We start from the raw sequence: 23,894 nt of genomic DNA, 5'->3' as shown, positions 1-23,894 counted from the left end.
TAAATATCGATCATGAAGATTTACCTTTTAAACTCTTGGCATTCAATTTAAGAATTGAGATTTCCCATTTCAAGATCATTAAAGTTCATTGATTAACTTTTTTTCATCAGACAAAGTTAAAATCATTGATTGGATTGATCACTTTGATGATTATCACAATTAAGTTGCAAAATCCAATTTGAAACATCAAAGGTGACAATGAATTTGCTGTCGTTTAAGTTGTGATTTTTTTTTTGGATTAACTTTTATTCAGGAAAACTTTTCATGTAATAAATATTAGGGTGAAGGTTACAAATTGAGAGTGGGATTTAGGGAGTGGGTTAACTGATGGTTAGAGTTACAATTCTTGCTTGACTATTTTTGTGCTTATCAAGCAAATCATTTTGTAACCAGTTATCGTATCAAATATGAGGCATAAATTTAAGTATAAAACAAAGTACACAAGGAATTAACTCCCTGGTTGAATTATTATGATTATGGATTCGGTTTATTATTATTCAGTTCAGTGTTGAGTTATGCTGATTGTTGGTACTAGTTGACGTTTCTTAGGTGATTGTGAGGTCACTGTTAGGGGTGGTGAGGGCTGTAGTTGGGGTCCTGTTGTGTTGGTGATACTTTGGTTTGATCTTTTAAGAGAAGAGGCTTTTCTCATGGCGTTTATTTTTTCCATGATAAAGTGTCTCATGGCTGAAATACCAACTCCACCGACAATGATAACTGACCCAACGATACTTGTCCAAAGTGCTGGGTCGTTTAAGATTGTTATCTGAATGATAAAAGCAACCACAATGTCAATGGTTCGAGCCAATGAAACTGGTCCAGCGTCTTCTAGTTTTAATGCTAATCCAAGAAGGATTAATCCACCAGTTCCAATGACACCATTGGAAATGAGTAAAATCCATTCATGAGCTGTGGCAGGAAGTGTTAACTGTCCTTGTATAAGAACCACAATTAGGGAAAGTGACCAATCGGTAAATGAGAACCAAAACATTGTAACGGAAGTTGCAGTTTTCCTTAACTTCCTCATCATAACATAAGTAAGAGCAGCTGAAAGGGAAGCGACAAGTGATAAGGTTAATCCAAGGGTTCGGTCAAATGTTGAATAAGAGTAAACTGTTGCACCGAAAAGGAAACTTGGACGTGAGATGAGAAGGACTCCAGAGATGACCAGTGCGATACAGATCACGTTTATTGGGCTACAAGGTTCGGCAAGGATGAATCGAGCAAAAATGGAAGCATAAACAGAAGAGGAAAAAATAATCGCCGATGAATCGCCAAGCGAAATGAGTCGGATCGCCACATAAGCCAATCCCAGGAAAAGGAAACCAACCAAATTCACAGCACTCATCCAGCATCTTTCGCCAGCCACCCCCAAGATATTGTCACGTTTAAGTACAATGATTAACAGGTAGATGAAAATCTGGACAATCGACCTGAAAGACAAAAACAAATTAAACATTATACTTTTTTGGAAATTACAGTTTCTCATATAATCAGTTGATTGATAACAAAAAAGTTGACTTTTAAAACTGACCACAGGAAAAGCATTCGCCTTATTTGTCCTAAATCGGACACTTGATGAGCTGAAAAAATATCATCTTGACCATTTCAAGCTGCTAAACATTGAGTATTAACAGTTACCCTTCTGGGAGATAATCAATTTCTAGGTGAATGGTAATTGTGTCTAATTTTAGTTCGTGTTTCAAGTCCCACTGAGGAAGTGACATGTTCATGTCGATCATATTAGAAAAACAAAACAAACAAGAGCAACTTGATGATAATGAGATAAAAATGAGAATACATTTAATGGCCTCAGGGTTACTATGAATTTCATCATGTTTCTCACAGTAATGATTAAGATCCAATAGTCTATTGTGAACGTGAACAACATAATAGATTTGATAATTTTTTCCTCTATCAAAATCTTATTTGTCTAATATTACCCAAGGTTAGTTTCGCTATTTAGTATTGCTCATTTTCTCATCATTATAATATACGTATCAAAGTGTCAGCAACTATTTCAACATTCTTGAAATTCATTTTCATCATCACCATGATGATCATCATGGTGAATTTCAATTTTCCATATTTGAATTAATATCAAACGAGATGAATTATAATACTGAGACCATCTTAATTATGTTGTTCAACTCGTTTTATTTTACCTTGAGTTCATTTGCCTGAAAATTGGTGAATTTTGTTTACCAATACAATTCAATTATTAATTGTTCACTTTACAATTTACAACAGACAATTAACTGTTTCTTTGATAGTAATCGTAGCATTTTATTATTGTACTTTTATTGTTCAAAAATTAACTCATAACATTAACTGGTAGCAAGAATCATGATAATGACCATTAGTCGATGACCATTATCATGTTATTATTATTAAACATTTCGACCTTAATATCAAGCAAACATTGACCTTTCTTTGATTATGATAGTAATAAATGCTCTGGTTAACTGCCGATAGATAACAATTTAAATTATATTGGAAAATCAATCAAATCATCATTAAAATATAATTGCAATTGAACATTGAATGGATGGGAGCTCGAGAAAACCAATTGAAATGTATAATTTTTCATTCATTTATTGAGTTAATTTGTGAATTATTGAAATGAAACTTTTGAAATGTTATTAGAGATGATAAATCAACTGATTTAATTGTGAGCTCAAATGATTAAGTTTTAGGACAAACGACTTAGTTGTAAATGTAAATCATGATAATCGTAATGATTTTCACAATCTATTATATTATTAATAATAAAGTAAATTGTTTTCCATTATTTTCTCAATTGATTTATCAAACAAATGAATACAATTTAAATAAATTGAAACTATTTTCCAATAATCAGAACAGTTTTCATGGTTTTCCTTTCAAAATGTCAATGTAAATCTTTATAATAGGAAAAACTAACGAGTAACAATCAAATTGGAAACAATTAGGAACTAGTGAAATGATTTAGAAAAAGAGAATTCAATTAATTAATCAAATTGTTTACAAACTTAATCATTTCATTTGTAAGTTTAAATTGTTTAGTGGATTTTGTTTGTAACAACATAACCTCATATGTATTAGTTATCAAACTTGTATTGCCTTTAATTTGTAGCAAAGGAAACTGAATTAACCATCTCGATTAACACAAAATTCATTAATCAAAAGTTGATTAGGTCAAATAATCATTATTAAACTATAAATATCAACTACCACAATTAACTATTTGGATATGATTTAAATTCTGAATCAAATAAGTGTAATAAAAGGTAAATTTAATAGGGAATTAGTTTATTGAAATCAATGGGGAAAACAAAAAAATGTAATCTTCATCTCTAGGGCAATATAATAGATTCATAAACTAAATTAACTGATTGCTGATTATTTTATCATTTATAATGAATAACTTATAGCTCCTTACCAAGTGATTATAATGTATGATCATCATCACACAATCTTTGAGTTTGTTGATAGTTAACATTGATTGATAGTAATCTTGATTGTCTCTTTAAGCGATTAATAATTAACTAAATGTAAACTGTTGGACTGTTAATCTAATAACTTTATAAATATGAATTGATAATTAATCAAATGCTTCAAGTTGAGTGTTTCGTTTCCTGTTTTAGTTTTAATTGTAACTGAGCAACTTTTCACATTTTGGTGACAATTGATTGACTATCAATATAAATACATACACACTTACAACTGTACAATCAAATCAACAAATTGTTCAAGTTGATTGTTGTGTTAAATGTTGATTTTAACTTGACTAACTTGTTATTATCATGATGGATCAACTTTTGTCATCTTTGGGTACAATTAAGATGATGATTATTGAAGATGAATTGCTAATGTAATCAATTGTTTCCTCACTAATTGTTGCGTTTAATTGTGCTTTTTGATCAAATTAGAATAGAATTAGAATTTATCTTTTTGTTCAATTCGATTGTTTAACATTACCTGAAGCAAAGTATCTCGAATGGATTGATATTTGGAAGAAATTTAACCATTGCAGTGCTAAAGGCGAATAGAATTCCGGAAAAAGTTCCAAATAAAATTCCGATTCCAGGGATGACTTTGAGTCGAGATATAAGATGAAAAGAGGATGATGACTTTGGCGTGGGTGGTAATGGTCTCGAATATGAACTCTGGTCATCGTCGTGAATGTTATTGGTCATCATTAGGTTAATTCAATCAAAATCCACTTGGAGGGAAAAGAAAAGTTTTCAAAATTTTGTCCAATCAAAAAAATCGTTGATTATTTACTATGTTGACATTTAAATTGTTGATTTAACACTGATTAACTTATTTCAAATTGACACAATACAATACAATTAGGTTTAATTGAATGAGCTGATCATCATGATTGATATTTTTACCTCTTTACATGGTCAACAATAGTTGGCGGTTCAATTTAATTACCATTGATTTTGATTTGATAGTCATTCAATTGGAGTTAATCATTTTTTAATCATTAAATTATTTGGTGATTAACACTTATTATAAGGAATTAAGTTGATTAGGTTTCACTTGATTTCTTCTTGCATATAAATTTTCATTTTATTATGAATTATCATTGGAAACCATGACAATTTATCTTAATTGCACTTGATCATCTCTTAATCATCGTCATTAAATCAACAGTAACTTTGTGATCACAATCAATTCAAATTGTAATAATATCATTAACCTAAACGTTAATTATCAATCATTTGTATTGGGCAATCAGATTAAATCATAATCCATTACTTTGCTCTTGGATCTCTCATTTAATTGTTACCTAAATGTAATTAAATTTAATATATTGATACATCTATAAACGAACCAGCTAATCAGTAATAAGGTTTTCTAATTAGTTAGTTAATTATTAATAGAAAACGTTTTTTGTTTCTATGTACTAATAGTTGATTGGGTTAATCAAAACTTTTCCCATTCCAATTTATTAAATTCTCGTTAAGGTGAATCGTTATCAACCAAAGTGTCTATCACAATTTGTGTTATTATTAATTGTTTACAGTGTTAATTGGTAATAATCAAGCTGATTAAATATTGAGACTGAAAAACAATTATCTTGATTGTTTAAAGGTCTTTCTTTTCATTGAAGGTAAATATTAATGCAATTTCAATTGATTAAGTTGACTAATTATTAGCATTGATATCAAGTTATTTTTGATAATAGATACTTGAGATTATCAAATTAAACCGAATGAGAATAAAATATAATCATTGATTATCTTGACTTAAATTGACATTAATGATTGTTAATTCAATCATTCAATTGAATTAAATTAAATGTCACTGATATTTACTCGATGAGTAGTGGTCAGTTTCAATGTCAATGTCCATTGATCCCAATCCCAATTCTGTTTACTCTGAACCTTTGAATGAACTTTTTTTCCTTCTCCCAATTCAAATATTTACTTTCAACTTTTTTTCTCTTTTTCTTGTTCTCACATAATCTTGACCAATGTCCGATTGTCTCATGGATTAACTTACATTCATTGAAGACACAAAATCAAAAGAAAAAAATATATCACTGAATTTCCACTTACTTTACCTTTTTCCTCAATTCCTACAATTGTGAATCAGATTATCATGAATCTTATTACATGAGTTTCCATTGTGTCCTTTTCCATGTTTTTCTTGATTGTTTCAAATTGTATTGAGTTGAAAGTCTCATAATAACAATTTAAGACTATGTAACTGATTATCTTGATTCTGAGTTGATGGATTACCATGAATATAATTGAACTTTTTCGTCAAATTAATCAAAAATTTCAAATAAAATCCCAAAAATTGGTTACATTTTAATAAGAATCTTAATTGAAATAACTTGTTATTTAATCAACTTTTTAATTATCTCGTTTCATTTCAATCTAAATTGTAATATTTATAAATGAAAAATACTAATAACTGTGTCTATCAAATACAAATAAATGTAGCAACAAACAAGGTTAGCTAATTGTAAATCTTTCAGACTCAATTATCTTTAATTAAATCATGTAATTAACTAATCATAGTCTGTTCATCATATATGAAATTTGATAACTCAGACACAGGGAAAAATAGTACAAACAAATTGTTACCATGTGAACTTTTTTTTCACTCATCTTATTGTAATCATATCTCAGTCTACTATTCATAATAATGTCATATTTAATTCATTGATTGATTCAATGATTACCTTAATTATGATCAGAATGTAATCTAACCTATTACATTTAACTTACACTGTAACTTTTAACCAGGAATCACATTAGTTTCGTCTTACTTAGAGACGTAAATATATTATAATATGATTATAATGATGATTAATGTTTATTGTAATTAAATACATGTATAATATGTAACATTGCACTCAAACAATCAACGGTTTAGTCAATTTTGATTCAAATCTGACTGAGTTCAAACAAATTGATTAGGAAAACTTTTTTCAATAGAAACAGCGGAAACGTCCTCTATTGGTTGGAATCGGAAAAAATATTAGTTACGAGAATGAGTCAATTGAATTTGTTTAATTGCAGTTAAGCTTTTATTGAAGTTACATTAACTGTGCAAGAGATGATTAGTTGATAGTTGTTTCATAATATCAGTTAATTGATGAGTATTGATTTCCGAGCTTGACAATTTATCCCCTGAATGTTTGAAAAAAGAAAATTTAATTACTAGATTGGTTTTTTCTGGATTAGATTTAATAATCTATGGACAATACTGACCATACATATGGTCTTCCAAATCCTCTATTGGGAACAGCAAGGTAGCCAATTACTCCTGAAAGGGAAAAAGTTACAATTAGAACTTTTTTTTTCTCATAATTTTGAACCTTCGAAATTGCATTTTTCAGCCTCGAAAGGGCTTTAATTAATCAAAGATAATCACTTGTACTCGCTGAACAAGTTGGAGCGGCAGATGACCAGTAGCCAGGGGCTACACAGGTAACCGTTGATGATCCGGACAAAGTGTAACCCGAGTTACAGGAAAAGGTACAAACACTCCCGATGGTTGGAGCACAACCAGAGACTAAGGCTCCATTTGATGGAGCGGTCAAGGCGTTTGGACATGTACCTGGATTTGAAAACAGTTAATCAGAATCACTTTATTGACTCAGAATTAAAATTGAATGAGAAACAAAAACTCACCAGTTTGATATTGATTCACAGGCTGAGGGTAAGGTTGAGGGTAAGGTTGAGGGTAGTAAGGATACTGAGGAGGATAATATGGATTATATTGTCCATTTGTTGTTATGATGACCAACGAGGAGACAATTAAAGTAATTGTAACTGTAATTAGGAAAATGGATTACAAACAGATCGAAGAAAATTGTAAATCAATGAAAATCTTACCGAGAAAATTAGTTAAGCCTTTCATGATAATTAACTTTTTTTGCCTTCTATTTTCAAGTAAATTGTAAATCTAAATGATCAATAACAATCAGTCTAATTATCTCTGTACTCGTGTATTGATCAAAATTTGCTTCCTATTGTTTTCTATGATCAATTGGTAATTAATGATTGTCATTGATTGTGATGAGAAACAAAATTAAATAAAATCAATGAAAATTGTAATAATGCAACAAAGAGAAACACAATTAACCTTCGACTATTTATCACAATTAAACAATAACATTCTAAAAACAGTTAATCATCCATCAAAATAAACCTTCTATTCTATTCTTGTCAAAAAAAAACAATCTGTTCACAGAATTAATTGTAACTAATTAATTAACACAGTAAAAAGAAAACAAACAAACAAAAAAGTTAATTGTTGGAATGGAAAAAAAAAGAAAAGATTTGAAATTAGTTCGATTTTTAGTTTACTCGATTGTCAAGAGATGGAGTTACTTTCGTTTTCGTCATTTGTAACATATGATGTTAGGCTTTTGATTTATAAACAAAAGAAAATTTTTCATTGTTTTGATTGAGAAAAAAATGATTCATTAAGAAAATTTATTCCTTTGTTAATTAATTTGTTTTCTATTCTTTTTTGTTTTTATTTGTTCAATTTTTTCTATTGTTTTTTTAGAATTTTTTTGGGGTTTTTAAGTGATATGTTGGAGATTTACAGGACTACTTCGATCCTTAAAAACTATCCCTTGGACATTGAGTGTATGCACGCTTATGGTGATCATCTACTTGTCGGAACCAAACAGGGTAACCTATTGTTGTTTAAGTTAATTCTTAAGCCTACTAAAGGTAATTAGTTAATTTTGTGTGGTTTCATTTTATGAGTCTAATATCTTATTGTTGTTATGTTTCTTTTCCCTCTTAATTTTATGAAAAAATTAGAGTTAAAGTTTGATGTTCACCTGTTAAGAGCAAACAAAGCTTTCTCTAAGAAACCAATCATTCAGGTTGCTGGAGTTCCTGAATTTCATCTGATCATCAGTCTTTACGATAATCTGGTTAATGTTCATGATCTAGATAAAGTGGTCTCACCTTTGCTAACCAGTCTCCATAAGACTAAAGGAGCAACACTTTTTGTCTTAAATGTACTCAAATGTCAAACCCTAACTGGTCAGTTTATATTTTAACTTTTCTCTTGCTTCATGGATTCAAAAGTTATTTTCTTTTCTATTCTTAAGCTTTCATGGAAAGAAAATCCACATTTTCTCAGGATATTATTAGAATGATGAAATTTTCAATTTCTTTACATTATTAACTCTTTTTCTATCCATTAATCCATTTCCAACTTATCCCATTATTGTTGCGCTTCTAGTCTTTTGATTGTCATATGATGTGTAGGGTGTTTTTCATCCTGGTGACAAGCATCTTGTCAAAATAATGAAATTTTGATCTTGATTAATGTTCATATTTTCCACTCTATATCCATGAATCATATTACTTTGTTTACATTGTACAATAGCTTTTGGTCATTTCGCTTCTTATTCATTTGGATTTTTTTATTTTTCTTTTAGGTGATATTCAATACACTTTGAGAATGTGTGTCGTTGTCAAGAGGAAATTGATGTTTTTTTATTGGAAAAATGATAAATTCTTGGAATTGGCTCCAGATATTAATGTTCCTGATACACCAAAAGCAATTGCCTGGTGTTCAGAGTCACTATGTGTTGGCTTTCGTAATGAATACTGTATGATCTCAGTTTCTGGTGAAAAAACTGAACTTTTTCCCTTAGGAAAATATCCTGAACCTTTACTAACCTCCTTAGAGGGTGATCGTTTTGCCGTTGGAATTGATGAGAAAACATTTTTCCTCGAACAAGATGCAAAATCAATCCTCAAATGTCCCGTTATCTGGTCTGATTGTCCACTTGGATTAGTTGAAGATTCTCCCTACCTGATAGCTCTTTTACCAAATAATGTTGTCGAGATTAGAACAGCTCAACCTCGTTTATCCATTCAGCGAATCGATGAACTGACCAGCGGAGCAACGGGAAAACTCAAACATCTTATCCGTTGTGTGGACAAGAAAGGAATCCTTTTTGTCTGCTCGAACAAAGATTTATACTGTTTAGTTGCTCGACCCATTGATCAACAAACATCACAACTAATCCAAAGTAAAGAGTTCGACCTCGCCAAGCAATTAGTCAACATATCGCCCGATTTTGAATCAGATGCACCGGAATCAATTAAACGAAAAGAAATGATCATTGGTCAGATTGAAAATCTTCAAGCATTTGATTATTTCTGTAAAAAGGAGTTCGTTAAAGCAATGGATCTATTTCTTAAACTCGAAACTCATCCATCTCTTGTGATTGGATTTTTTCCAGGATTTTTACCGGAAGATTTTCGCAATGAACTTGAATATCCCCATGAACCACCAGTCTTTAAAGGAGCCGATATTGAAGCTGGAATTTTTGCCCTAATTGATTATCTATTAGAAGTTAGGAAAAAACTTCAAAAACTTAGTGAAGAAAGTGAGACCATATCATCAATTTCCAGTTATACTAACAATGTTAATAAATCAAACAATCAATCAGCTAATTGTGAATCATCATCAGTAAATTCATCTCCATCTTTTAAACAGTATCTCAAATCTCGTGATAAATTGTTGGAAATTGTTGATACAACTTTACTCAAATGTTATTTACAAACAAATGATGGTTTGGTCTCTTCATTGGTCCGTTTACCTGATAATCATTGTCACCTACAAGAAAGTGAAACTTGGCTAAAAAGATATCACAAATATGGCGATTTAATTATTTTTTATCAAACCCGAGGTTTACATAGGAAAGCATTAGATTTACTATTTATCCAAGCTAAACAACCAAATTCATCGTTACCTGGTCACGAAAGGACAATTCAGTATCTTCAGCATCTTGGTGAATCTAATTTGTCTCTTATTTTTGAATATGCTGAATGGGTATTGAAAGATCATCCATTGGACGGATTACGTATTTTCAGTGAAGATATTGCAGAAACGGAAACACTTCCTCGTGACGCTGTTCTTGAATATTTACAAAAAATTTGCCCTGAACTTATAATCCCTTACCTGGAACATATAATATCAATTTGGAAGGATAGAACACCAACATTTCATAATATTCTTGCAAACAAATACCGAGAAAAGGTTAAATTTTTACGTGAAGAATATATAGTTTCCCTTCCAGAGGGACAGTTACCTTTACCTGCTGGTCAAGAACCTGGTGATCTTGGATTGATTAGGAAAAAATTGCTCACTTTTCTTGAAACTTCAGACTTTTACTCAACTGAAACTCTATCAATATTTTTACTTAACGATGAACTTTGGGAAGAACGAGCCATAGTTTCCGGTAAAATGGGTCACCATAAAGATGCTCTGTCCATCTATGCTCTTTACTTAAGAGATTATAATAAAGCGGAACAATATTGTATCAAAGTCTACAGCAAAGATAATCCCAACAATAGAGATGTAAGTTTCACCGATTTCTTAATCATTAGCAACTTCCGATTCACACCTTGTCAATTGATCATATTGAGCAGACAAAAATTACTGAGTATAGACTCTGATCAACAATCAGCACTACAACTAATCAAATGCCATTGACATTGTCAAATAAATTGCTCACTGCAAAGATTAACCTTCAGTCAACCCTGTAATTTGAATCTTACTCATAAATTTTACCAATTAAGAGTCAAAGTCAAAAGTTACAGGTAGAAACAAGTGATGCAGGTTTGGGTTGGAAGGAAAAAAAAACAGATAGATACTCACAAAGTGATGGACAGTTTATTTTGCTAACTGTTTCTCCCTGTTGCTTTTTAAAAGGAAGAGATTTTTTTGTTTCACCAAAGTGTAGAGACTCAGAAAGTCATCAACATCAATTCACAATAACATCTCAAAGTGAGTTGACAGATTTAAGATTAGAAATTTTTTTCTCTTCTTCTTCACTATTATCTGATGATGATGACGGAAAAATGAAGTTAAAAAATATATGGAAAAATACTGAGTTTCAGTGTTTTTTTTTCTGTTGAATATTTTATTCCGAATCATGATCTCTGTCAGCATCTCATCAGTGATTAACCTAATCAATGATGCAGATTAGATGCAAGAGAACCACAGAAATGAAAATAGATAAACCATTTACATACCTTGAAGTTATTCATGTTCAATTGAGAATTTGAACTTTTTTTCTCTTATCGGAAAATAATATGGATAAGAATGAAGAAGAAGAAAAAAAATTTTCATGCTAATCTTTATCTTCTTTACCTCAGTTAGCCCACCTTGTTATCATGTTAATATGTGTATCTACTGTGTGTGTATCTTTCGCTTTCTCTATCATCATTTACCTGATCATCTTCTTGTCTAAGCGTGAGATGGGATGATTTTTATTGACATGGAAGATGCTAATTAAGAGGCTTTCAACCTTTTGCTACCCTCCATCTACCTTTACCTTTATGATATTTCCTTTTTTTCTGAATTTACATCCCGCACCATTAATGAATCTGAATAAGGATCTGAAAGTCTTCATGCTTCTCAAAGATTCTCAATGTTTATTGCAATTTAGACCAGCATAGTTTTTGCCTGATTATTTGTTATTGGGAGTTTTCAGATGATCAACTGTGAGATTGAAAGATAGAGAGAGAGAGAGTAAATGTTTATCTTCATCACTCTTTTTTTAGCTTATCTTGATCATCATCTTTATCAGTTGTCTACTTTCATCTTCACGGTCATTACAATGTATTTATTTTTTACTTGAATACCGTTCACGTTATTGTCCTTTTTCAACGAGTAGTAATACCTTTCAGATTAATAATTAGTTATCCTTGAATTTTTCACCAACTTACATAATCCTTAATCTTTTGATTTATCTGAATCACTATCATCATCCCCAGTAGATTGGTTAATCTGAACTAATCTGATGTCTCTCAGGTAAGAGAGTAAGATTATATCTCGTTCGTAAACACTTGAAATTGTTAAATTTTTCACTCTCACTCACTCACTCGCTTACTCTCTCTCTCTCTCTTTCTTTCTCTTTCTCTAATTGCTATTTATCATCGTGATTATTTTCCTTTTTCAAGGTTTCTATGTTATAGCTTCCATTTTCTTGTTAATAATTTAATCTCAATAGTAGATATTATCTCTAATCATGCAAATGATCATTATTCTTACCCTTAGGCAGCAAACTATAAATGCTATTTTTTTGTTATCAAGATATCATTGAGTCTTAACTATGAGCTTGATGAACAATTTTAATCTATTGAAATCATTCACAAAAAAAACAGAGTCACTGAAACGATTTTATATTCATTATCAAGATTATTATACATCTAATCATATCATAGGAAGGTAATTCTTAATGATGATGATGAAAATTATCATTAATGTTTTTGAATCAACAATTAACCTATAGTTGAAACTTCAATCGCCATCACTGCTATTGAATTGTCATGATTATCAGGTTAATATCATTTTCGCATCAATTATAATTCACATCCATAGCTTTCAACCTGCAGATTTATACCTAATGTATATTATTGATAAACTTGCCCTCCCCACGATTCACCATTGTAATTGGCTAATCAAACATGGTATTATTGATTTAATCTTATACTTAATTGTTTCAACGACAGTTATCATCAATATCTATCACTTTCATCTGAAGTTCATCTTCATTTCAATTGTAAATTCAGTATATATTTTCAAAGAGCGAGAGAGAACTTTTTTTCTCAAATTCTGAAACATTCAAGTAGATAATCATTATCATGAAACTTTCCTACTCACGATTCACTTTTTTAACCTTGACCTGAACCCTGTCTATTGCACCCATCTATTTCATCATCATTATCTTCATCATTTTTATCTCTTTCCTCTGTATGATGAATGATGAGGCTCAATAAATTGATGAAATACTCACGATAAGTTTTATTATTATCTTATTCCTTTCAAATCTTCTTTCATCATCCTAAGATTTGTATGTGTGTGAGTTTTTCCCAAATTCCTAGAGATTGAGAAACTTTTTCTCTTATCATCTTACTCATCTTGTTGTGTAGTAATTATTACAATCAAATAACAACAAGAAAACCCACCGTGTGTATATTTCATTGATTTACACGGAAGTGGATATGAAATTCACACCCTTAGAGATTAACTCATTCGTATGGAAATTTTTCTCAACTTTTACCTGATAAATTTGCTAATCATCTTTCTTGTTACAGGTATTTCTTATATTATTGAATCTTTATGTGAACCAACCTTCGGAATCATCGGTAACCACTTCAACCTCATCAATATCTTCCTGGCATCATGAGATTACCGATGAAAATTATCAAGAAAATATCATTGAAGCTCTGAGATTATTGAAAATCCATGCAACCAAAATTGATCCAATTCGTGCTCTTCTCAGCCTTCCTTCAACCATAAACATTATATCAATTAAATCTTTCCTCGAAACCGTTACTATGCACTTAATTAAGGATCGTCACGATGGCCTTATGTACCGTAATCTATTGTTATCACAACATTTGGCCGTCCAACAAGCAAGACTTAAATTACACCAAGAGTACAAAATTATCGTTGAAGATTCAGATAAATGTAAAGAATGTCAAAAACGTATTGGAACTAGGTGTGTATTCAATTTACATCAATTACATGATAATCTAACCAATTTGTGTGAACTAATTTACATCAAATGATCATTATTTAACATTGAAATTACTTTATGTTATCACATTTATGTTCAATTAACATAAATAATTCATCAATTAGAATAAGAAAACAATTTGTATTATATGGAAATAGAGATATTATCTTCTAATGATTATAATTAATGCCCTGAATCTGTACTCAATCATGAGGAACATTTTCTCATATATTTTTCATTCATGTAAAATGAGTACAGTTGTAAGCTGAATTTGCTATTGATATATGAAACTGGATGAGTATCGATGCTATGATTTATCAATTGAATTGAATTTCAGGGGAACTTTGATGATAATAATCATATTTTATCACTTTCTTATTCTTCCTTTTCTCTTCTCCTTCTTTAGTGCCTTTCTACGTTATCCTAATGGTGACCTGGTCCATTATTCTTGTAAAGATCGTCGAGCTCTATGGTAACTCTCAACAATTAATCAATACCATTTAAAGAAAAACTAACCCAACAATTGACTAATTAACCAAAACTCGAAATATTTTCCTTATATAAAGAATATATAATTACTAACAATCAACTATAATCGTTACTAGGATCATGTTTTATTCATGGAAATGTTTTAATATCGTCATCACATTTGAAATGATTTATTTCAGGCTAAGATTAATTTAGTTCATTGATAACCGCTGAACTGATTATGCCAATCAGAATAGATAATTAACTGATGATTAATTATTGTTATTAGTTTTATATAAAACTTTCAATTGGTGAAAAAAATGTGCAGGTCTAATTATGGGAACAGCAAATGATTGATTATATAATGATGATGATTATATTGTTTACATCTTGAAGCTGATCACTGTTTCACTAATCCTCTAATCCACTACCACCACCACCTACACAACGTAATCTAATCTACTAATATGATGTTGTTTTCGTTGTAAATCCAATTTACAAATGACATTGAAATGATTTTCTTGATGATGAAAATTTTTCCTTCATCTCTTTATCTTCATTCAGAAAACTTTTTCATTCTCACTACTCTCAATGGGAAACATTTCATCACATGATTTATGGTTAATGATTATCATCAATTTTTCAACTGCATCTTCATCCATCCTATGTAAATGTCTATCATCATCAGCTCATCTCCATCTTTGTCATCCAATCATCAATATTATCATCGTTACCATCATCATCTCTTTTTTTGACTCAAAGCCAAAGTAAATCTAACAGAGGAAACGGAAATTAAGACCAGCAACACAACAAGACAATCATCAATGATTAAGTAATTATCAATAACTTTCCAAGTTAATAGGACACAAAAACATTGAGATATTGTTGGATTACTGATTTTAACTTCACTCACTTGCATGATCAACAATCAACATTGATATTCACTGATTTCTTGTTGATTACTAACAATCAATGCTAATTAACTAATTCCTCTTTCTATTTTCCCAATCAAATTGATCATCTTCCTCAGCTAGAATCTTTCTTGTACTCTTTGTTTTCTAGTCCTAAGGGCATCTTGTTGATTATCATGCTACCTGAACAAATTCAATTCTAATTGTCTATATTTTAGTGATTCTAATTATCGATTGCTTATCAATTAATTATTATTGACTTTTGATCAATTCTCTTGTATTTTGTTTTTTTTTGATACCATTGAGATGGTGATATAATTTTGCTCAATTGATCCAATCAATTTAACTAATTATACTAATTATCTTTCGTTTGATTAACTGCTACAATGTTAAATTGTGATAGAACCAAATTAACCTCAAGTCACAACTAATCCTTTACACTTAATTGTTTTGCTAATATTTTGATTATTATTATTGTTGAATTTTCATTGCTATGAAACAATTGTGATTTTTTGCAAATCGTCTCCTAATCAAATGTAATTAACTTCACAAATTATATATTACTAATTAAATCATCATTTGAAAATGAAAATACACCAACAATAAATTCAATTGTCTGTTTTCACCATGATTTCATCTTAATTGTCCTCATGTAACAATCAGCGAGAAAGAATAAGGAAAAAAACCAAAGAATTGAATTTAATTGTGATTCCCATGTTTTCACATGAATTTAATATCTTCATTAAATGAAAAGACTTAATTGTTACCATGCTATTAAATTGTTCACAAGTAGATTGTTGAGCCAATCACCTTAAAATTGTGGATTCTGTTGATGAATGAATTTCATCATTAACCATCATGAAGATGATATTAACATGTGATGAAATTGTTGAATATTTTTTCACTTGAGCTGTTAACTAATTATTATTAACTATTTATATTGTAATGATAATGAAAGTAAATGATACAATTACTTTCATCATCATTCATGGGATAATAATGATTAACATGGTGCTGTCTGAATTGAACTGCAAAACTTTCAAGGTTGAAACCTTTTCATTAATAATCACGCTAATTGTTTGTAAAATATATTAATTTAGAGTCTCATAAATTGCCTAGAGTTTGTATCTATCACCATCACCCTGTATTCAGAGCTATTCAGTGCCAGGGTAAAAAAGTTCTGAAAAAAGTTCAGTGTTGCAACTACACACTCATCTTACAATCAAAGGTCTCATGATTATTGATTGTAATTAGATATTGATCATTGTAACAATTAACTTAAAAGTCAATCTCATTTTACAATCACATAGTTTTCGAGTCAAAGTTTACCGAAGTCAAATTCAATTCAGATTAAATTGATCAATGGTTCAGCAATCAATCAATCAGTTTAATTGTCAGTTTTTCAAATGAATTAAAATAATAGATTGAAATGAAAATTTTGTATCGTTGGTTAGTCATCACAATTAAAGTTGATCTAATTTTCAATTTCTTACTATTGGAAATGTTTTAATTGTTACTATTAAAGTTCATAGTCTTGATTGTTAACATTAATATGCACCAATATGTTTACCATGTAATCATGATACAAATGAAGCATTTAAATTGTTAACAATGAGACAATTTATTTTCTAGAGCAATTAACCTTCACCTGAATGATCAAATTACAGATTAAACAATCAAATGATCAACCAAACAAATAAAAAATTAATTTATTCTCAGTGTTCATGCCAATCATGATTCTTTATCATGGAACCAGAAAAAAACTATAAGATTGTTAATTCTAATGCTAATCAACCAACGTGACTAAAGGGCTGAAACAATTAGCGATGTTAAAAAAGTAAAAATCAACAAGTAAAACTACAATTTACTAATTGTCTGAAGAATTAATCCAATCAATAGATTAACTGAATCAAATTGATGATTTAAATAGCAAACAATTTAAATTAGTTGCGTCCAATTATTCATGGTGATTTAACTTGATTATAATTAACATCTCACTGTGTGTGTGTGTTAAGTTCAATGAAGATGATTAAAGTTAATTGTCACAATTTATGAGTTTTTTGGCCGCTCTCAGAATGAGAATCATAATAAATTTGAGTAAAAAATTGAAAAAATTCATCACAAAATTCAATGAAAATCCACTTCAGGAAGCTCAATATTCATGGTAATGAGATTTTCATCAGTTATTACATTAAGAGTAAACAATGTTTACAGTTAACTGAGATTTCCTATTCAAGGGGTCAAACATGATAATGATTTTCATGGGAATCTGAATAACATCAACTCAGGTAAACTCATTAGTTAGAAAATATCTTCATCAATTTTGTTATTCTCATCATTTCGAACTATCATTTTTTTCTTATCATTAGAACTTTTTTTTTCTCTTGTACCAATTTTTTTTTCTCTCTCTCATCTCACTCAACCATTATTCTTACATGATGATGATGATCATCATCAGTAAGGTGATAAGTTCAATACTCTGTCATAATATGTTACCGTTGATTTACTGTTGTTGTTGTTGATTACTTGGGAAAATGATTATGATAATCAATTGTGTTGAAGAAGCAAAAAAATTTACCAATCAAATTGATCAAAATTCAGTTATTATCATTTTGCTCAGTCAATTGTTAACATGATCACTTTTTGTTATCATATATTAAAGATGATGAGGACATTCACATGGTTGGAGATAAATTCACTCGGATACCTGTTGGTAGTTTTACCTGTGATATTTTAGTCACTTGATAAGACAATGTTACCTGTAAGGGGAAGTTATCATCGTGTTGATATTTAAGGTTAAAGGGGAAATTTCATCAGTAGTTAGTTGGAATCACAAACTCAAAGGTTATGCAATTATTTTTACGCTTGATGAAGTTGAACACACACAAAACAAGCTCATCATCATCATTTACCTGTAAACTTTTCCCTCTTCATCTTAATTTTTGTCTCTCTCTCTCTCTCTCTCTCTCTCTCTCTCTCTCTCTCTCTGTTAAATTGTCACTATTATCAACATCAACATCCTCATCCTGATGATGATGCGATACATAAATCTCTGAAAATTATATCTTTGTTTACTCAGTAATTACTAGTCCAATCAATGGATTTGTTTCATTACTATGATTACCATTTAATTATCTTACTAAATTGTTACTCTTTTCACTTGGATACCTGAATATTTGTTACTTTTTTCGGGGTGACTAATGTACCAACTACATGGTAATTAAGTTTACCTGTGAGTTTATTTACTTGATGATAACTTTGACCAATTGTCTCTAATTTAAATTCCCATGATCATTTTCACCCTCAAGTAACTAGTTAGGTGAGTATAAGGCCATCGGTAAGTAAAAACTTCAGAGGAGATTGAACAACCATAATAATCAAGGAAATAAGTCACTGATGAAATTAGAAATGGTGGGAATATTTGATGAATTTTGAGTGAAAACTTTTTCTCTCTCTCTCTAGTAGTTCTAGCACTTTACTAACGATTGAGTGAACATACGAAAAAAAAAATGAATGAGTTACCAGCTAATTATCCAAACGTAATAGAGACAAAGTTAATTGCTACTAAATGATAGTAATTAGCTAATATTCAACATCTTAACACAACCAATACTCAATTGTAAATGTGTGTAAGTGATTACGATGGTTATGTGTTTGTTTTTTTTGTTCACATTGATTTTCATTCATCTGAAATTAGCTGAATCAGAACGAGAATATCAATCTCAACAGTCTAATCAGCATCTTTGGCACATGAATTGAAAATATTATGAAATAGTTTATCATCAATTGGGTAACGGTTAATGTTTTCATCTATTTGTTTGATGAAGGAAGAGGAAGTTGATTGTGAAGCAGCAAAGGTGATTGATGAAAGATGATGAGATTACTATAAGTTGGATTAACAGGTAGATGGATGATACATGTTAAGGTCAATTGTTAATACGAAAGATTAATTTTCCATTTTCTTTTGTGGAAAGAAAAAAAAAATAAAAGTTCTGGACAAAGGGATGAAAAGGTGAGAATGATGATCCCATTGATCCTTTTAAATTGAATGATAACTATCATATTCACCTTGAATGATGAATAAGGTGTAATAATAACTGACCATTACAATGTAACCTTAGCGGTCACTTTACTCTCATTGTGTTCAATTGTTACTGTTCAATAGTTGATTGGAGATTGGTGCGAAAAAGTTAATTGTTACTCTTATTATCATTCATGAGACATTGTTAAGATTAAATCAACAAGTTAATCAAAGAAAAATGGTCAGTTAGAGTATATAAAAAAACTGACCATTGGATATAACAACTAAACAAGAAAAACTTGTTCTTACTTTTAAAAGATTAAAACTGATAATTAACAAACTGAAAATCCAGTGGAAACAATTAAAGTTTAATTACGCCGGTGGATTAAAAACAAAGAAATCAAATACTAATCAGGTAAATGATTAAGTCATCATCATTTTGATAATTAAATGAATACTAATTGTATTTTAATTGATGAGTGAAGATGCTACAGTTGCTTTGTAATAATTATCTCTCTCTCTCATATCTTAACAATCAACGTCACAATTTAAGGTTAAAGGTGCTAGTGATTGGTAATTGTAATTGCTGATTATTATCAAAGCAATTAAGAATTCATCAGGTTACCTGTAATCATTACAATCAACAGACAGGTAACAAAGATGACAAGTAATTTGCAAAACTACAGGCGAATCAAAAAACAACCAAACAAAAAACTGGTTCCAATCCCTATGGTGATCAGTTATGAGTCCATTTAACTTTTACAATCAACTTAAATCATTTGCAAGCCAATAAATGATAATATCAACAAGTTATCAGTCTCATTATCAATTTGATGATTTTAAATGCAATTAAATTGAATTTTAAAGCTTTTACCTGTGTCTCCTTTAATTGTGACTATTTACCTGGAATCCATTAAAATTAGTGGATGATATTAATTCAGTTGCATAGGTTAACCATAATATAAATAGATATTGATGATAATTTTTCTTTTGGAAGAAAATTAATTCCAATTAAACTGATCAACCTAATGGATTAGTGATATTGGATTACAATATTCAATTATAATCTATTGGTGAATATAATCCTTGTTAGATTGTATTAGATTTGTTTTCCTCAAGTTAAATATTAAATTTCGTTACCTTTAAGGTTATAACTTATCAGGTTACTTATGGTCATCTTTAATTTCAATTATAATAATGATGTTTATGTGAGTGGACACATACTGGTGATCATATTCAGGGTAATATGATATCTTTAATGACCAGAACTTTCATCAGCCCATGATGAGATTTTAAATTATATCTTTTGACAGTTTCTACCTTGTTGTTTGGGTGGAAATGGGGAAAAGCCTATTATTATTGTTATCACCTTACGATGACCATTGTCTATTGTTGACCATTGTTATCACCTCGCAACATTTTTAAGGTTAAATTGTTGAATTTAAAATGATCATTTTCAACTTATTTCTGACCATTAATAATATTAACTAAACCATTCAATTAATAAGGTATTACAATAAGCTTTTTGCAACAACAACAATACCAAACCCTTTTCATATGGTCAACAATAGCTAAACCGATGACCATTATCAATAGTATCACCATTGATATACTAAAAAAAACATAGCAATCAAATTTAATTACATTATCCTGATGATGGTATCATGAAAAATTTAATAATACATTTGTTTGATTGGATTGAAATTAAATATCAATAGTTGCAAGTTTGATTGTTAACTTGCCAAGGTTTAATTTCAATACTTGCTATTGTTAATTGCTTGGAAACTGATATTAATTACTAACTTTTTTTGACTGTCAACAATTTGTATTAATTCATTACAACAATTTCATCATTTTTGTACCAAACCTTCAATTACTGGACAATTTAAAAAGTTGGTAAAAGTTTTAAGAATCATAGTAATTAATCAACACGAGTTAATTAAAGGGTAACCAATTTGTTGACTGTGGTCTTCAATCATCATGGTCAGTATGTTGTAAGTAAAATCACCATTCCGGTGACACTTACTGAATGGATAAGTAAATGATGATCAACTTTAATTGTCATCATCTTAATTTAGTTTAACATTCACTTTTTTGTTTCGCTACGATAACTTTTACAATGAGCGTAAACTTGATTGAGCTTAAATTGTAAAGAAAAAAAAACTTAAACGTTCATTGACATTTCTGTTATATTGTTGATGTTGATTATAAAAAAAACTCTGATTTTAATCAGATGAAACTGTTGTTTGTTTTTCCATCTAAACTGATGGTCAGTAGTCAACAAGAATGACCATCATCTTGTTTGGTATCCGCTTCTTAAAAGGTCAATTGACCTGCGAAACTTTTTTTTTGCATCATTTGTCTTCATTTGTCTTTCTTTATGTATGCTCAGGATGAAATTAAATGATTTTCTCTTGTTGATTGTTACAGTTAATTTCTTGATTAATGATATTATTATTTTTCTCCTTGAGTATTGAGTATAAGTTATTCAAATACTTTTCCATCATTTGTTTTCATTGAAATTCAAGTTTTCCCTCTGATATCATGAGTCTTTAAACTTTTCCCAGAACCTGAAATTTCACAAGATTCATGATAATTTAGTTACAAATTGTATCTAAATTGTGATAATCTGATCAGATTAAACTACCTTTGAGATTAACTTGTAATCTATTATGATTAATTATCATTTGGAATCACATTTTAATCATATCTAATGTGATTTCCAGCTAATCATATTCTGTTCATAGTTATCATGTAATATTTCATATCATTGAACACTGATCCTTACACTATTAATAAATTGTATCAATAATAATAATAATAATAATAATATCTCTGGTCAAATATTGATTTGATTATAATTGTATGTCCAGTTAATAAATCATTCAAGTGAATCATAACTGTTTACTCATCTGATAAGATTAATCCATGAGATATTATCATTCTGATAAGTTCAGAATGGATCAGAATGAAAGAGATTGAAAGTTTTTTTTTGTTAATCGAGAAAAAAAAATTTAATCAAGAAAAATCAATCGATTGTGACTACTGTTAGTACTGAACAAAAATGTTATCATGACAATTAGTTGATGGCGATGATCAAGTATCATCATGATTGTCAAGTAACAAATTACTAGGAAGTAGTAAATCAAATCAACAGTTGATTTAATAGCAAAAAAAAGTTAGACAATCAAAAAGTTCAATATATTGACATTGTCTATAGACAATGTCAACAACCCAGTGTCCATGTAAACATTTTCATGTCGCAAATGTTGATCAGTTAATTGTTGAGCTAAAGTCATTGATTGATTGCCAATCATTAGAAAGTTAATCTTGTAGCAATTTAGTTTAACTGGTGACCCTTGAAGATGAAAAAACAAAACTATTTTCATCTCACAATTTACTAATCATAATTGTTGAATATTATTCCTTTCGTCACTTTATCAATGATTAACTAATTGCTGTTGATTGTATTGTGTTAACTATTGAATAACAGATATCAAATGATTCACAATCAGTTGATTGTTTTAATGATCAACGTGAAAACTGATTACACAATTACAGATTATAATGATGAGCAGATTCAATTGACTTTTCAATTAACTTTGATTGTTAATTACAATGTTTCAATTAGATTTACTAACTTTTCTCTTGCATTAATTGTGACGCAATTCACAATTAGATTGATTAATAATTAACTTGTTTTTTTCCCATCCATCAATTACAACAATCTGATTAACATTTAATTAATAACTTTCAATGTGATTAACTTTAACAATCAAATGATGAAACTGTATTAATATAAACAACACGTAAATCAATGATTAACATTTAATTATAATCAACCACTACAATTAAGCCTCATAATGATAATGATAAAATTTAATATCAAGTTAATTGTAAGGCTTTTGGTTAACAATTTGATTAGTACAATGATCAATAGTGTTACATTGATACAACATTTAATTTAATTAATGAAAAAAAAAGTTTTTAATTTACTTTGGGATGAAAATACAAAATTAGATTAACCAACAATCAAATTTAATATGTAACTTGATTGATTTTTCACAATTTACTAATGGCTAATTGTAAACTGGTTTCATCGCCAATGTAACAATTTAATAATTGTATAGTAATTGATTTGATTAACATGGTTTAAAAATGAAATCATGTATAACTAATTCAATTGATTGATTTAATTTGATTGTGTTTGTCTATTCAATTTAATCAATCACGTTTTTATTAATAGTTTGATCAATAATATTAATAATTTAAATCGGCAATTGATTTAAATGTTGTAATCATTATCATCGTTATTATCAGGCAACAATTTACTAATTGTTGTTTATAAACAATTGGTCAACATCAGGATTCATTGAACCGATCAAGTTAATTGTTCCACTTGTATGATTATTATTTATCATTTTAATTGTTATTGTTAATCCAAATCTAATTGTTTTCTCATTGTGTAAATTATATT

The 23,894-nt window shown here is 29.4% G+C and overlaps 3 protein-coding genes across 4 annotated transcripts; 1 reads left to right on the top strand and 2 right to left on the bottom strand.

The window, feature by feature from the left end:
* Positions 1-225: 225 nt before the first annotated feature.
* LOC128391802 (solute carrier family 35 member G1-like) lies at positions 226-4,591 on the bottom strand. The gene is made up of 2 exons (XM_053351748.1): positions 3,961-4,591; positions 226-1,433 (listed from the first exon to the last, which is right to left on the bottom strand). The coding sequence occupies exons 1-2, from the start codon at positions 4,179-4,181 to the stop codon at positions 503-505; spliced, it is 1,152 nt and encodes a 383-aa protein (XP_053207723.1). The 5' UTR covers positions 4,182-4,591; the 3' UTR covers positions 226-502.
* A 1,909-nt stretch (positions 4,592-6,500) lies between these two features.
* LOC128391653 (E-selectin-like) lies at positions 6,501-7,502 on the bottom strand. Its single transcript, XM_053351584.1, has 5 exons — positions 7,344-7,502; positions 7,140-7,280; positions 6,880-7,065; positions 6,717-6,771; positions 6,501-6,635 (listed from the first exon to the last, which is right to left on the bottom strand). Exons 1-5 carry the CDS (start codon positions 7,366-7,368, stop codon positions 6,629-6,631), a joined length of 414 nt encoding a protein of 137 aa, XP_053207559.1. The 5' UTR covers positions 7,369-7,502; the 3' UTR covers positions 6,501-6,628.
* Positions 7,503-7,891: 389 nt separating this feature from the next.
* Positions 7,892-16,003, top strand: LOC128391745 (vam6/Vps39-like protein). 2 transcript variants are annotated; one of them, XM_053351692.1, is made up of 6 exons: positions 7,893-8,192; positions 8,286-8,513; positions 8,915-10,848; positions 13,593-13,999; positions 14,424-14,489; positions 15,050-16,003. In XM_053351692.1, coding segments are annotated over exons 1-6 (2,781 nt in total). In that variant the 5' UTR covers positions 7,893-8,047; the 3' UTR covers positions 15,051-16,003. The 2 variants fall into 2 exon arrangements, with proteins under 2 accessions (XP_053207666.1, XP_053207667.1); XM_053351691.1 differs by lacking the exon at positions 15,050-16,003 and having other exon boundaries at positions 7,892-8,192; positions 14,424-15,019.
* The last annotated feature ends 7,891 nt before the right edge of the window (positions 16,004-23,894 follow it).

Source organism: Panonychus citri, unplaced genomic scaffold (assembly GCF_014898815.1).
Source record: "Panonychus citri isolate SS breed McGregor unplaced genomic scaffold, ASM1489881v1 Contig00135, whole genome shotgun sequence".
Classification (NCBI taxonomy): Eukaryota; Metazoa; Arthropoda; class Arachnida; order Trombidiformes; family Tetranychidae; genus Panonychus; species Panonychus citri.
This window is presented reverse-complemented; position numbering and strand designations above follow the sequence as displayed.